Raw genomic sequence first — 12,933 nt, forward strand, 5'->3', positions numbered from 1 at the left:
CAGTACACTATGAAGCAATCCAGATTTTTTGTAGTTAATAAATCCAGGCTGCATTTCAAGCTGGAAAAAACTTCACAGCAGAATGTTCAGCCTTTCTCCCCAGCTGATGACAAAGCCAGTAACAGCTGCTGAAATAGAGCCCCTTGGCACCATGGGGTGAGTGTATGATGGCCAGGTGGGAATGCTCTAAAAAGGAATATCTCTTGGATGGGTACCTTGAGATGGGATCGTGTCCTCTGAACAGCATGGAGTTGTTGTTTGGGTGCTGTAGCCGCTGGAGCACTGCAAGGAATCCCGACTGCTCCTCTGGGTGTCCAGCTGCAGTCCCCTCGACAGAGCCAGCGCCAGCTCCTCGCAAGCCTCCATCTCCTCACCCTGCTGCTTACACACAGAAAGAGACTCATTACGCCTGTCACCTTCACCCATGTTTAGGTGCCCTTCCTCCCCAGAAGAGCTTGTCACTATCTCAACCCAACAGATTGTGCCCGACCATTTACTTGGGCTAGGAAACAGACGCCTCTTTGGAGGACACTGCCCTACAAATGCTAACACCCAACAGTGTATTCCCTCATGGCCACAGGATTCCCACGGACCACACCACCACTACCCCTTCCCGGGTGAACATGTGCCAGCATAAAGCACATCGGAAATACTGGCAGGAGCCAGCACATCCGCTTCCCTTGCACCAAGCATTGTATTTGAAATTAGAGCTTCACCCTTGTGGCAGCTGAGACTGTCATGCTCCGAGGTCTCTGGGCCTCCTCAGGGGTCACAGGGGCCCCGCTCTGAGCTCCTCCATTGACATCTGGTTCGCGCTTCTCTTTGCGACGTTGCAACGTGTTCACCATCGGCTGATCGTACGGGCCTGGCTTGGCCCAGTCCTAAGGAAATTGTTAGTCACTTGTTAGTGACAGCTTCCATCAGTAATCGTGCTTTAATTACATGTGAAACTACGCAAAAGGACAATTTTAATGCACCAGATTATGTACCAAACTGCATATGCCTTTCTGAATCAGGTGAGGAATAAATTAATTTTAAGGATATTTACCATTTTGATACTACAGTCTTATCTAAATGAAATTCTGTTGTGATAAAGCCTACATTTTCAGAATTTCAAGTACAAAAATCACTTGCACATAGCAGAAAATACACATGCATGCTCAATCACCAATGTAACTGCTCTAGATGTACACAAATTCTAGTATTACATGCTGTTATGCATGTCTTTAGGTCTGAAAAATTAGGCTTGAACAGATTTTTGATACACATTAGAGGAGAAAGTTACTCTGAGTAATCTCTCAGTTTACTTACTAGCTGAAATTGAGTTTGTAATGATGATCTGTACCGAGGAAAGACTAACTTTACTCTGAACTACTGGTACTAAATTTGAAACAGAAATTCCTCAGCGAAGACAGTATTCACTCAGGGCTCTATTAAGCAAAGTCCTGAGAGTGTCCAGAACCCACACATTGCACACAAAGAGCAGGACTGATCCGTGTCCTGTGCTGGGAGGCAGAACCACTGCTAAGCAGTAGCTCCCCAAACACCAGCTGCTGCAAGGGCAATCCCAATCCTAAGAGAGTTTTCCTTTACTGAGACAGGGGCTGCTTTAAAAATAAAAGAAACAAATTCTGCATGAGAATGGGCCCCACACCCCCCCAGCTGCCTGCTGGGCAGCCTCCCACAGCCTTCCAATTCACAATTAATGATGGGCCAAGACCACATTATGGATTTTTACTGACATGTGTCTCAGTCCAACATATGAGAAGTGCACGGCAGCTGAAGTGACAGACACCCTTGCACAGACAGGTATTTTGGTTTTATTAACACATATGAAACTCTGCTTTACCTTAACATCTGTGTCTCTGCTCTAAGTATTTTGCTGTCAAATATACTGGCAGAGTGCTTCTAGCACAGACACAGCTAATGACCCTGAAGCCCCAGGACCACTGTGCCCACCCTGTATCTTAACAGTCTCCAGCTGCTGGAGAGAGAGAAAGTAGGGGGATCTGTAACAAGATATTTCAATTTAGATGTATAAGCAGGTCCCGTGGTGCATATGCAGTATTACACAACCATCCACAGGCACTTAAATCCTGCGTAGCTACTGTCAACTGCACATCAGCCTTGTAAGGATTCAGGGCAACAGAGAAGAGACCTTCTCTCCTCCTGCTCTGGGGCAGAGTCTCCCAGGGGAATGACCTGGCAAGGATAAAAGTCAAGACTCTGGCAGAGCAGAGAAGTTTTAGTGCCAAAGAAGATCCCTGCAGATCCAGCTGGAGCAACTGAAAGAAGCTACTGCACTCTTTTCCAGTGGTCTCCACTAAGAGAACAAAACGAGCTGGGTGATCACTTCCAGTTTGTGGCAGTAAAGCTGGGACGGCTTCAGTCATCACTTGGGTTTCCCTGGTGCTCAGCACCTTCTTAAACCACTCCAGCTGGATCTTGGAGTGTGCCTGCCCATGTCCAAGGTGGGGGCCCAGCCCAACCACCACAGGGAGAACACTGGTGTCTTCAATGTGGCCTTGCTAAACTAAGCCAACTGGATGCCAAGCCTGCCTTTCCGTGCTCAAGTGAGCGCTCTGACAGAGCTAAACAAGCTTTTCTCGCTGAATAGAGCCCAGAGTGCTTTCACCAACGTTCCAGAGTTAAACTGTTCCTTCCTACCTACACATTGTCAGCTTTAATATGCTTTAGTCAGTGCCAGAACAGACCAGGTCATTGAGAAATACCCCCTGCTGGAATTTAGCTCTCCGATTTTCCCCATGCAGTGCCCATTCAGAGTGATATTAAAGAGAGCAAATCAACCAGTAATTACATGGACCGAAAGGTAGCAACAACTGCCGTGTGCATGCTGTTGGTATGAGGAGGTGAGGACTGCCACAACAAAAGGAACACAAACCTTCCAGCTAGGGATCTTAGATGATGGAAACATGCCTGGCCCAATGGTGTAATAATGAACGTAGTCTGGAAGGAGGGCTGAGGGAGCCCGAGTCCACGCGCGGGAGACAGGCGGGAAATGAGGGAAAGGACCTGCACCAACTGAAGCTACGGATGGGTCACTTGATAAACTACAGTGATAAAACCCATTAGACAACTGGAAACGAAACAAATAAAAAAAACAAAAACAGAGAAATTAATATAAACAGAATGAATACGAAAATACACTGTGACTGATGTTGTAGGGAGAAAACTTCTGTATCTTAAAACAAAAGAAAGAAAACTCTTAACTCTGCTGCAAACAAAAAACAGAAAATTGACACAATGCTTGGTTCAGAAGCGAGATTGCTTGAAAATTGTTATCTGGTATAACAAATTTCAGGCATCAATCTAGTGGTCATTGTCTCCCGGCTGAGCAGCTTTGCCTTCTGTCCATGGAAGCAGCATACTGTGAAAAAGCCTTTGCAATTTAGGAACCCTGCAGACTGCAGACATAGAACAAAACTTTTCCAATCCTGGAGGCATTTGCTTTGGTGGCATTTATAGTCTGTGTAGCTGGACAGAGAGGAAAAGCATACAGCCTTCAAATATGGCATGTTCTGTGTGATGATATGGAAGAAAAAAGAACAAAAACCAACAGCAAGGATTTACCAGATGAGAATGGAGACCGCTCTCACTTCCTCCCCCAATTCAGAGTGTATCCCACTTAATTTATTCCAACAATGTGTGTTTTGTCTTCCTTTTTGGTCAAAACCAAATCCCAATTAGTGTAATGTGTGCTACCTAATGGGAGAAAAGGGAGAAACCACAAACAGGGCGGCATTCCACAATCTCTTCGAGTAGCAAAGGTGGACAGTGAGCTTTTCTTGGAAAATTACCTCTGTAAAATGCCCAATTTGTAGCTTCTCCCATAAACTAGTTTAAAGGCAAGTGTGGTCTATTCAAACAGAATAATTCCTAAAGGAGAGTGCAACAGTTCCTATTCTCATCTTCACAAAAAGGAATCCTGGCTGCATCCCATGCATCGTTTTTTGTCCAATGTTGCAGGGTTTGGATAACGAGCTAGTAGGTTTGTATGTCTTGGAGATGAAGTTTTTCACCTTATCTGTGGAGGCCCAAGCCCCCATGGTGGAGCCTGAGCTGACTGAGGTGGGGGAACTGCACTCGCTCACTGACTGGCAGGTTTCAGAGGCTTCTGAAGAGGCAGAGCTGGACGAATTCTGCAGCGTAAAACAGCACCGCAGTGCAGGGAAAGGATACACAAGCCACCAAAAAAGGAAAAAAAAATCACAAACAGAAAGAAAAAGACAAAAAGCACATACACAGAGACACACAGGAGAGAGGGAGGGATGAGAGAAGCAAAGGGTTAGGGTTTTAAAAATTAATTAGAAACTGCTCAAAACCATTCCTAATGTTCAGGACATCTATGAGAAACAAAATAAGCCACTTGCTTAATGCGAGAACTTGCCACACTGCTTAGGAATGAGGAAAGTGAGGCAGTGATCTCAACTCCTCATTGCAATTTCAGCATCTCAATTCTGTTAGCTGTCTCACAGCAAGAAGCTGAGGGAGCTGAGGGCACCTGTGGTCCAAACATGCAATATACTGAGACAGGTGATTTATACAGGAAAGCAGATCATCAGTACTTCAAAGACACAAAGTTTAGATTTAAAACATGGAGTAGCAAACATCACTTACATTCACAAGTTCTTGGATATTCTGATCTGTAAAAGTGCTTGTGAAAAGCTCATCTGAGTTCAAATATTATGGAACAGAGAAAGAAGTAATACTTACCAAACTGGAGTTTTCCAAAGTGCATAACTTGTATGCATGTAGGTAGGATGCATACACCAAATGCATACACTCTCACTCAAACCTTTCTGCCCAGCAGCCAGTGTGAAGGTACGTGTGCTCTGCTGTGTGCAGAAATGGTGGCATGTACTTGCCACCTGCTTTCTCTTAACAGCAGAGCCAGAAAATACCAGGGGCTTGGATGGAGAGCGAAGGAAAATGCAGGACATAAAAGTGCCCATTGAACATATCAAACATTTTGCTCCTAGGTAGGAACTTCTCCAATTTTCAGTGCATGCCTTTATGTACATTTGCTGCTTAAGACCTCTACAACAGACTCTAATTCAACCACAGGCAGGCCAAGGGGAATAACCACGCGGACCACTTTGCCTACTACAGTGCTCTTCTAAAGCTCCCCCTTGAAAGTGGCATCCTGCTCCGTAAAGGTGTGTGTCCAGGTCCAACCGAGCGCTTGGAAATGGTCAAGAATACTGGAAGAGTTGCCAGGGCAGTGGAGAGTTCTATTCACTGTCAGGAAATTCAAGACTACCAAGACTAATTCACCCTTCAGTAGCCCAGGATCTGGGAAACAAGTCTATCTAAGGATATCCCTGCCGTTCTACGACAGCAGAGAGAATGCGCTCTTGTATCAGCTTTGCGTAGCAAAGCCACAGATTTTAAGATGTTGAAGAGGAAGGGAAATCTCATTTGAAATAAAATTTCATCAGTTAACGTCAGGTGAGATCTGGGGTGAGTTTGCAATAAAAAGACAGATGGATAAGAGGCACTGTAGAGAACAAAAGGTGTCTCACTGCTAACCAGAAGCTACATATGAGAAATGTACAGTCAATTGCCTGGGTAAAAGGAGAGGTAGGTCTCTGAGATGGAACACTGTCACCAGAAGGATTTTGGTGAAGGCTAGTAGGGCTGCTGAGAAGTCAACACAGCATCAGCATCTTGAACTTACTAGCAAACTGTGATTTTAGTGAAATTTTGCAAAGGCTCTTTAAAATTTTTTTAAAAGCATGTAGTGTGATGGACCATTTCATAAAAATAACACATCCCATCCTATGCTGACATGGGATCAGATCTGCGGGTGACCTGTCAAATGTGTGTAGGGTACAAGTACGCTCAGCTAACAAGGCTTGTATTCAAGGTGCAGCAAGAGCTGAGGTGAAGGTAAGATCAGAAGAAATTGCAACAAATGACTGTTAAGGACAGCAGTGAAGAGTGTGCAGTGGGGCACCTGATGATGCGGCGGCTTCATGTTTCGTGGAACTGGTCACATTCTTGATTTAATGCAACTCCTTTTACAGGAGAAAAGCCTCTAAAATAAGAATACCAACATACATGAGCTGTAGTTGACTCCGCCATCAGACATAACCACAGTGCACTAAATGGAGATGAGCCTATTGCTTCTATCCTTAGAGAAAAATACATTATAGAAAATTAGCTTTTACACTAAAACTCCAGACTTCTGCCTGACGTTCCAGGTACCTCAGAAAAGAAATCCCATGAGAATACTCACACTGATGTTCTGGTTTGGCCAGGAAAAAAAAAACGAAGAGAGAAAAATGTAATTACAGAAAATCCTTTTTTAATAGCCTGAATGACCCTCCTGGGTCTGCATACTCTGCACATGGCAGAACAGACAGTGAAGAGTCTGAGTTACAAGCATGGTATCCCTCATGCCACATTGTTTTCTGCAGATGCCTCAACAGGGACAAGTAAGAATTTGGAATTTACACCTGATAAGACTATTTGTGTTTACAAGACAGAAATTTCACAAGATTATATCAAGTAATGGTAAAAATGGCCCATAAATGAGGTTTATTAGCAACAAAGATGCATGCAGCAAACAGACAGAAAAAGGTCAAAAATGGAAATTCTCAAGATGCAAAGAATTGTTCAATTTACTTGGTGTATGGGGGGAAAAAAGGCTAGAATCGATGAACTTATTTTTGCAATAAAGTGACTACTTCAAGGTGAAAAAAAAAGAAGACGAAAAGGACTCTCCCACTAACTCAGTGTGTCCATTTTCAGCAGGAAAAGCTAGACAAAGGCTGAACCAAGATGCCATGGGGAAAACACCCTGGTAGACAAAGGAAATGCAAGATGTGGTGGTACAGAAAGAGTGTCTCCTCACCTTCAGTAACTTGCATGGCACAGAGAAGGTGAGCCTCTGGTCTTGCTAAAAAGCATTACAACAGTGAGAAAACAATGGAGAGGGAGGCAGAAGAATACTGAATTCCTGAAGGAAAAATGTAAGGAAAACATGACTGGCAGCAGGTCAAAGGCTCTCTGGATCAGACTGCAGAGCCACTCCTGAATGGTTAGATGAAGGTGTGGGAAGCACATACCACCCTTCATTTCTTAGCAGAAAGTACATGAGGGACTGAAAACAGAAACTATACAGTTACTGCTTGGGGAAAAAGTCCCCAAACAAGTGCTTGTTTTAGATGCACACCCTCTGGCACATGCACTCCTGCGAGCACACGCACTGGCAAACACTGGACAGAGCAATTTCTACTCCACACCCCATGGTGTGAGAAATTTGACTATCAGATTTTTTGAATTTGTTTTAGTAATTATTTTTTTTAAATGATTGTTTCACGTGAATCAGTTTTAAAATCAGTTCTTTAATTTTAGCTATTTTAACCCCGGGAGATTTTTTTCTTTTCCCCACAGCTGCAATAATGGTGGTTCTGCTCTTCTGAGAAAAAGCTAAAAGTTAGGAGTATCAGCAGAAAGCTAAAACTGTGCTCTGCACAGCAACATGCAGTGTAGCTTGGTGTCTGGTCTCTCAGACGTTGTGCCATGGCTTGTTCTTGGATAGCGTCCTGCTGCTTGGTGGGGTATGTACGAGTTCCAGCAAGCATAAAAAAAAAAAAGAGCTGTACTTTGGGCTGCTGGACTGCGCAATTATATTTTCCATCTGCTGTCCTACTAACCTATAAAAGGACTATGGTTATCTTGTATTACTTGCATCCTTTCACACCTTTCTTAACCCCTTCCCTTTCCCAATTATAAGACAGAGCTTCCTGGACAAGGGTTTCCCAGAAGATCAAATCCTAATGACAGTGTCCTCTACAGTCAGTGGAAAATGGTCTCAGCTACTTTTCAAAAGGCTCCAGATAGTGACTCAAGGTCATCACCTCTCACTTCCAGAAACCTGTCTCTACTGACCCTTCTTTCTAGTCAGGGATAAACTGCTGGGAAACATAACTTAGAAAAGGAAGTTTAGGAGAAACAAATTCCTGGTGAAAACTTAACAGATGAGTTTCAGTTTGGAGTTGTTTTTTGTTTGTTTTCCAGGTTTTTTTTCTGGTTTTTTTTGAAGTATTATTTGGGATCATTTCTTAATTTAAATGGAAAACTGAATAGTTGTAACAATGTACTTCCCCTATTCTAACTTCAAGCTATTTCAAGCGATGGAATCTCCTTAAAAGCAGAATCTTTCCAGCTTGATAACCTGTACACCCAAAAGCAAGTTCACATTCAGTTTTCCTCTACTTCAGTGTTTACGGAAAGCCATTTCCAGTGTATTCTCACACTAAAGACTTATCTCTCTGCTTTTTGACAGCACATCAACATTTTTATCTTCTTATCTGGTTCTTTCTGTCCCTTTGCTTTCATCCCCACAAAGTCTAAGCAAGCTATGAAATTCAACTGCATAAGTGCTTCCCCTATGCATGTTCACTCCAAATCCAGTGGATCCTTCTTAAAGTCATCCCCCTGAATCAAACATAACTATACTACTACCATATTATTTCACCACAGATACGCCCAAGACCTCAGTTTGTCTACTACACAGGACAATGTGTGGGTTTAGCAGCACCAGCCATGTCCAGTGTTCACCCAAGAGCCACTCTTGGTCTGATGTTCCCAGCAGCAGGTCTGTCAAAAGACTTTGTTTGGGGTCAGTATGTGCCATGGGCAACACTGGCCATGGCTGATCTTACATCTGGCATTTAGAGAAACTGTTCCACTCCAGAAAAGAGATCCGTGATGCTTTTCCATCACAGGATGTGCTGAGCTACACCCAAACATACTTGTGTAATTAAAATTAAAGTATTTTACAGTGACCTTCCCACATGTATAGCTACATGCTACAGGCTAACACTTCTGCTGCCAGGGATATTAAGAGCAATGCTGCAGAAAAGAGATCCTCCTAAACCAGTGAAAAGGCAGTGTCTGGTTTGATAATTGCTCTTTTTCCTATCTTCTATGTAGAATGTGATAACTGCAAACACTTACTACTTGGCAACTACAGATTGGAAAGCAGTCTTCATTTTGTCAGTCATCTCTCCTCTGGTATAGTCTGTATCTTGTTTAAATCTCTAGTTACTCCTTGTCTGAGATTCCCACCAACCTCCCACCCCCATCTGTGTTTTTGAGGAAATTCAGTTTAATTTTCAGTGACACTTGCTTGTATAAAATGTAGGCAAGCACATAAAAGCTTCTCATAGCTCATATATTCCCAGTCCTATAATATGGGAATTTTAGGTAGTCCCTTCTACTTCTTTTTTTCTTATTATAGAAAGAAAAAGGGCTTTGTTGATCCAGCAGATGCCACAGCATGTAGCTAGCAAACATCAGCAAGTGTCCACCTGCGCAAGATATACAGCTTTTAATTTCCTTTGTTGGTTCCAGAGTTTGCTTTTCTGCCTTCTCAGTGTCACTACTAGAAACAATGACATCAGTGTTCCAGGAACAGCAGCAGCTGCTGCTGCTCCTCCCCACCCGCCATGGAGCCTCCAAGCACAACCACACGGAGATCTGTCAGTTGGTTAGAGACACACAACACAGGATAACGCTGTAAACTGAACAGCTCCTGGGTAAGCTCACAGTCACAATCATCTGTCAGCACAACACACATGATTTACTTAGTGCTGAACATACAAAGCAAGACACTTAAGCAAAGATGAAGCGGCCAGGCAATGATCTGTTACCTTTTCCTCTGCGTAAAGGTATACAGAGCCAGAGACATACAGAGCACATACCTATTTGTTATACCAACACACTACACTTGTCACACTGCTGCAGCCTTCTAGAGCTCATGAATAGCTCAAGTGATGCTTGGGTCAGTTTGCAACTTTATGGACAGTTTCTAAAATGAAGTGAAAGCACATGAACTTAGATGGTGTAAATCAGTGTGACTCCCATCAACTTTCAGGATGTTCTGCCACCTGATACCAGCCTAAGTTCTCTCCTCTGCTTAACAGGGGAACTTGCAAAGAGAGATGTTGAGTTTTTTTCCATGCTAAGAGCAATTGCAAAATTACATCCTCATCTGCAAACACGGCATCATCATGTGGATTACTGCCCTTTTATATCGGTGCAGTGGATACTATGAAAACCAAAGATGATGCTGGCATGTGTAACTGATGTATGTATCTTAAAAGTTAATTTCCTTACCTTGTTACTATTCCAGTTTACTTTATTATTGCTCATTTACTTTTTTTGCATTTCACTTAGGTTAGCCATAGCCAATCTAAACAAAACATTCATTTTATTAGTGTGCACAAAGTTCTTCAGGATGTCACCTACAAAAAAAAGCTCATGTGTCCAGACTGCAGACAGTGCAGAAGAGGTATCATTTGAAAATGATCATCATCATTAAAATGAAAGAGGTAAATATATTTAAAAATAGTTGAGCTTCCCTTGAGAATGTGTTCCAAGCCTAAATGAACCAGTTTTATTTTGGATGATACCTTAAAATTTCATTAGGGGTTCCACTCACTAAATGTCTTGCAAAAGTAAGGGGCTGTGTGCTATCAAAGGTGGTCTAAGAGTAGTCTATATGGGCAGGTGACACTTGGAAATCACTAACACTTGCTGCTTGTTGACTGTGAGGATTAAAACTCCCCAACTATGCCTACAGAACTATCTACTCCCCAACATATGAAAAGGAGTGCAACTACATTTCTTAAAGACAATCTTCTCCAGTGACCTCAGGATGTATTAAAATGAGTAATACTGAACAACAGGATATTAGGTCCACTTTGGTTTGTGACTAAGATTTATGATGGGATTTATAACATGAGATGGTAATTCAGCCTTGTTTAAAAAATACTGCAGCTGCTGTGTGGTTTGTTAAAAAAACCCAAACAAAACAGCAGAAAATTCAGGTGCTGGAAGGTAGAGGCCTTGGAGCATTGCAAAGCTCTGCCTGCAGATGGCCAGCTAGTTTTTATAGGAATGATGCCATGAAGAAATAGAGCAGCAACTTCCTTCTGTAGACTCAAAAATGCTCTGGAAAAGTTTTGCCTATATTGATAGTGAAATCCTCTTAGTTTTACTGTGTTTAGGATGTTACCATATATGACTACACAAACACTAATTTCTTATGAGTTCTTGTTTTCATGCAGAAACCTTATTTCTGCAAGGTGCTCAACTGAGAACCCAAAAGAGCAAGCCTATCCACAGAAATGGATGTAATAAAAAATGGCAAAGCCAGTTCTGTGTGATAATGCTGACAGCATTTTGAGTATCCCAGACCCTTCACAGGGGAGGAACAAAAGAAGTCTCTCTGATGTCAAAGCCACCGTACTATGGCTGTCAAAAGGCTGTTCTGGCATCAGTATTTGCCCATTAAACAGTAAACAGCCACCACATATTAACAACTTGCAACCTTTGCAGGATATTAACTGCTAACCTCAGTGGGTAAAGTGAGTATTATCCCCTCCTGTAAGGTGAGACTTGTTGTTCTTTCTCTTCTGTATGTATCTGAAAAATAGGCATCTAGGCTCCCTCCAGGGCCATCAGGAAAACTAAATCCCCCAAGAGTGACTCATCCTTTTCTTCAGTGCTAACTGCAAAAGCAGCATAAATCACTCAAGCTAGAGGCCCAACTTTTAGCTGGATGAAGTGTAGTGAGACAAACCTCACCCTCACTGTTTAAACTGACTCCAAGGTACCCCAAAACCACACCAGATTCTTTCTGTGAAAGGTGAGCCAATTTAAAGAGTCCAGCTTTGCACTCAGGTTTTTGTTCTCATGCTTGCACGTACCTGGTTAGGTGCTTCTGGTGGCATGGGGGATGGCGATTTGGACTGGAAAGCATCCTGGGACATGAATCCAGAATCATGGGAGGACACACTGGACAGCCTCATGGGTGCCTGCTGAGGCAGATTGGAGCTGCGATAGCGATAGTGTGAACTAGGTGAGTGCGAGTGCGAGCCACTGGACCGGGAATCACTACTGTTAACGCTGTTCAGACTGCTGTGAGAGACAAAAGGAACAGAGAAAGGAAAGGGGAGAGGAAAAGACACAAGGGTGGGGTGGGGAGAGACCCATATGCAGTACAATTAACATTCCACATGTCTCTAGCAACAGGCAGCATAAACCGGAAAAGAAAAATATTGACAAATTAAAAATATATATATATATGCACATATATATCAGTAAAGAACTATAAGCAACTGCAGTATCCCTGGTGACCAGAGAGAAAATGGCATTTTACCTTGAATTTCACTCACATGACCAAATCTGTAACCACTCAGAGTTCAAAGCTGGGTTAGGGATGGAGGGATTGCTACATGCCCTCCCTAGCATTTGCACAGCACTTGCTCAAAAAGTCTCTGCTGACAGCCTTCTCCTATTCCTGACATAGACCTTGCTGCCTCTGCACCATGGCCCAAATATACACTGGGATTTCTAGAAGGGTGACCAAAGGCACTGCAGTTCATGTAAGAGTCTGTCTCTAGGCATGTCACTGCAGACAGTCAGCAGGACAATGTGTGAGACCATCACCAAACCCCCCACGCTCCAGAGTACCTGGGACAAGCTTTGCTCACATGAAGGCTTCCTACCAGAAAAAAACATGTGATGGCATATTGAGTGAAGCCAAGCCACTGGGTATGGAGCTTTAGTTAGTAAGACAGTCAGAGAATTAAAACCCCAAATTAATATCCGTGTTAAAAAACCCAGTGTGATGCTTCAAACAAAGAGATTGATTTTTACTCCTCAGTATCCATGAATGACAGTAAGGACATGTCAGCTGCAATGTGGGAGCCTGGGAAATTTCCTGCTGGGGTGGCTGAGCAGGACTAGCAGGATGTACCTGTAGGCAGCTTTCTACCCCCACTGGCAGGAGCCTGGCCGAAGGAATGGCTCTATAGGATATGTGGGTGAGGCCTGCACCTCCTGTTCACAAATGCCACGTACACAGAGGATGTACAAATCAGCTTGGAGCAGAGA

General features: G+C 43.2%; 1 protein-coding gene across 12 annotated transcripts in view; it reads right to left on the reverse strand.

Moving 5' to 3' along the window:
* MTSS1 (MTSS1, I-BAR domain containing) overlaps positions 1–12,933 on the reverse strand; it is a 125,321-nt gene that overhangs the window by 3,390 nt on the left and 108,998 nt on the right. For 4 of the 12 annotated variants that reach the window (XM_017825220.1, XM_017825221.1, XM_017825223.1 and 1 more), the window contains 5 exons: positions 11,745–11,955; positions 4,041–4,160; positions 2,903–3,097; positions 717–881; positions 216–378 (listed from right to left, as the gene is read on the reverse strand). In XM_017825220.1, coding sequence (XP_017680709.1) covers positions 216–378; positions 717–881; positions 2,903–3,097; positions 4,041–4,160; positions 11,745–11,955 — 854 coding nt within the window. The remainder of the gene's footprint in view (positions 1–215; positions 379–716; positions 882–2,902; positions 3,098–4,040; positions 4,161–11,744; positions 11,956–12,933) is intronic. The other 8 variants (XM_017825231.1, XM_017825226.1, XM_017825225.1 and 5 more) reach the window with 5 other exon arrangements.

This window comes from Lepidothrix coronata, unplaced genomic scaffold (assembly GCF_001604755.1).
Source record: "Lepidothrix coronata isolate B3197 unplaced genomic scaffold, Lepidothrix_coronata-1.0 Scaffold117, whole genome shotgun sequence".
Lineage (NCBI taxonomy): Eukaryota > Metazoa > Chordata > Aves > Passeriformes > Pipridae > Lepidothrix > Lepidothrix coronata.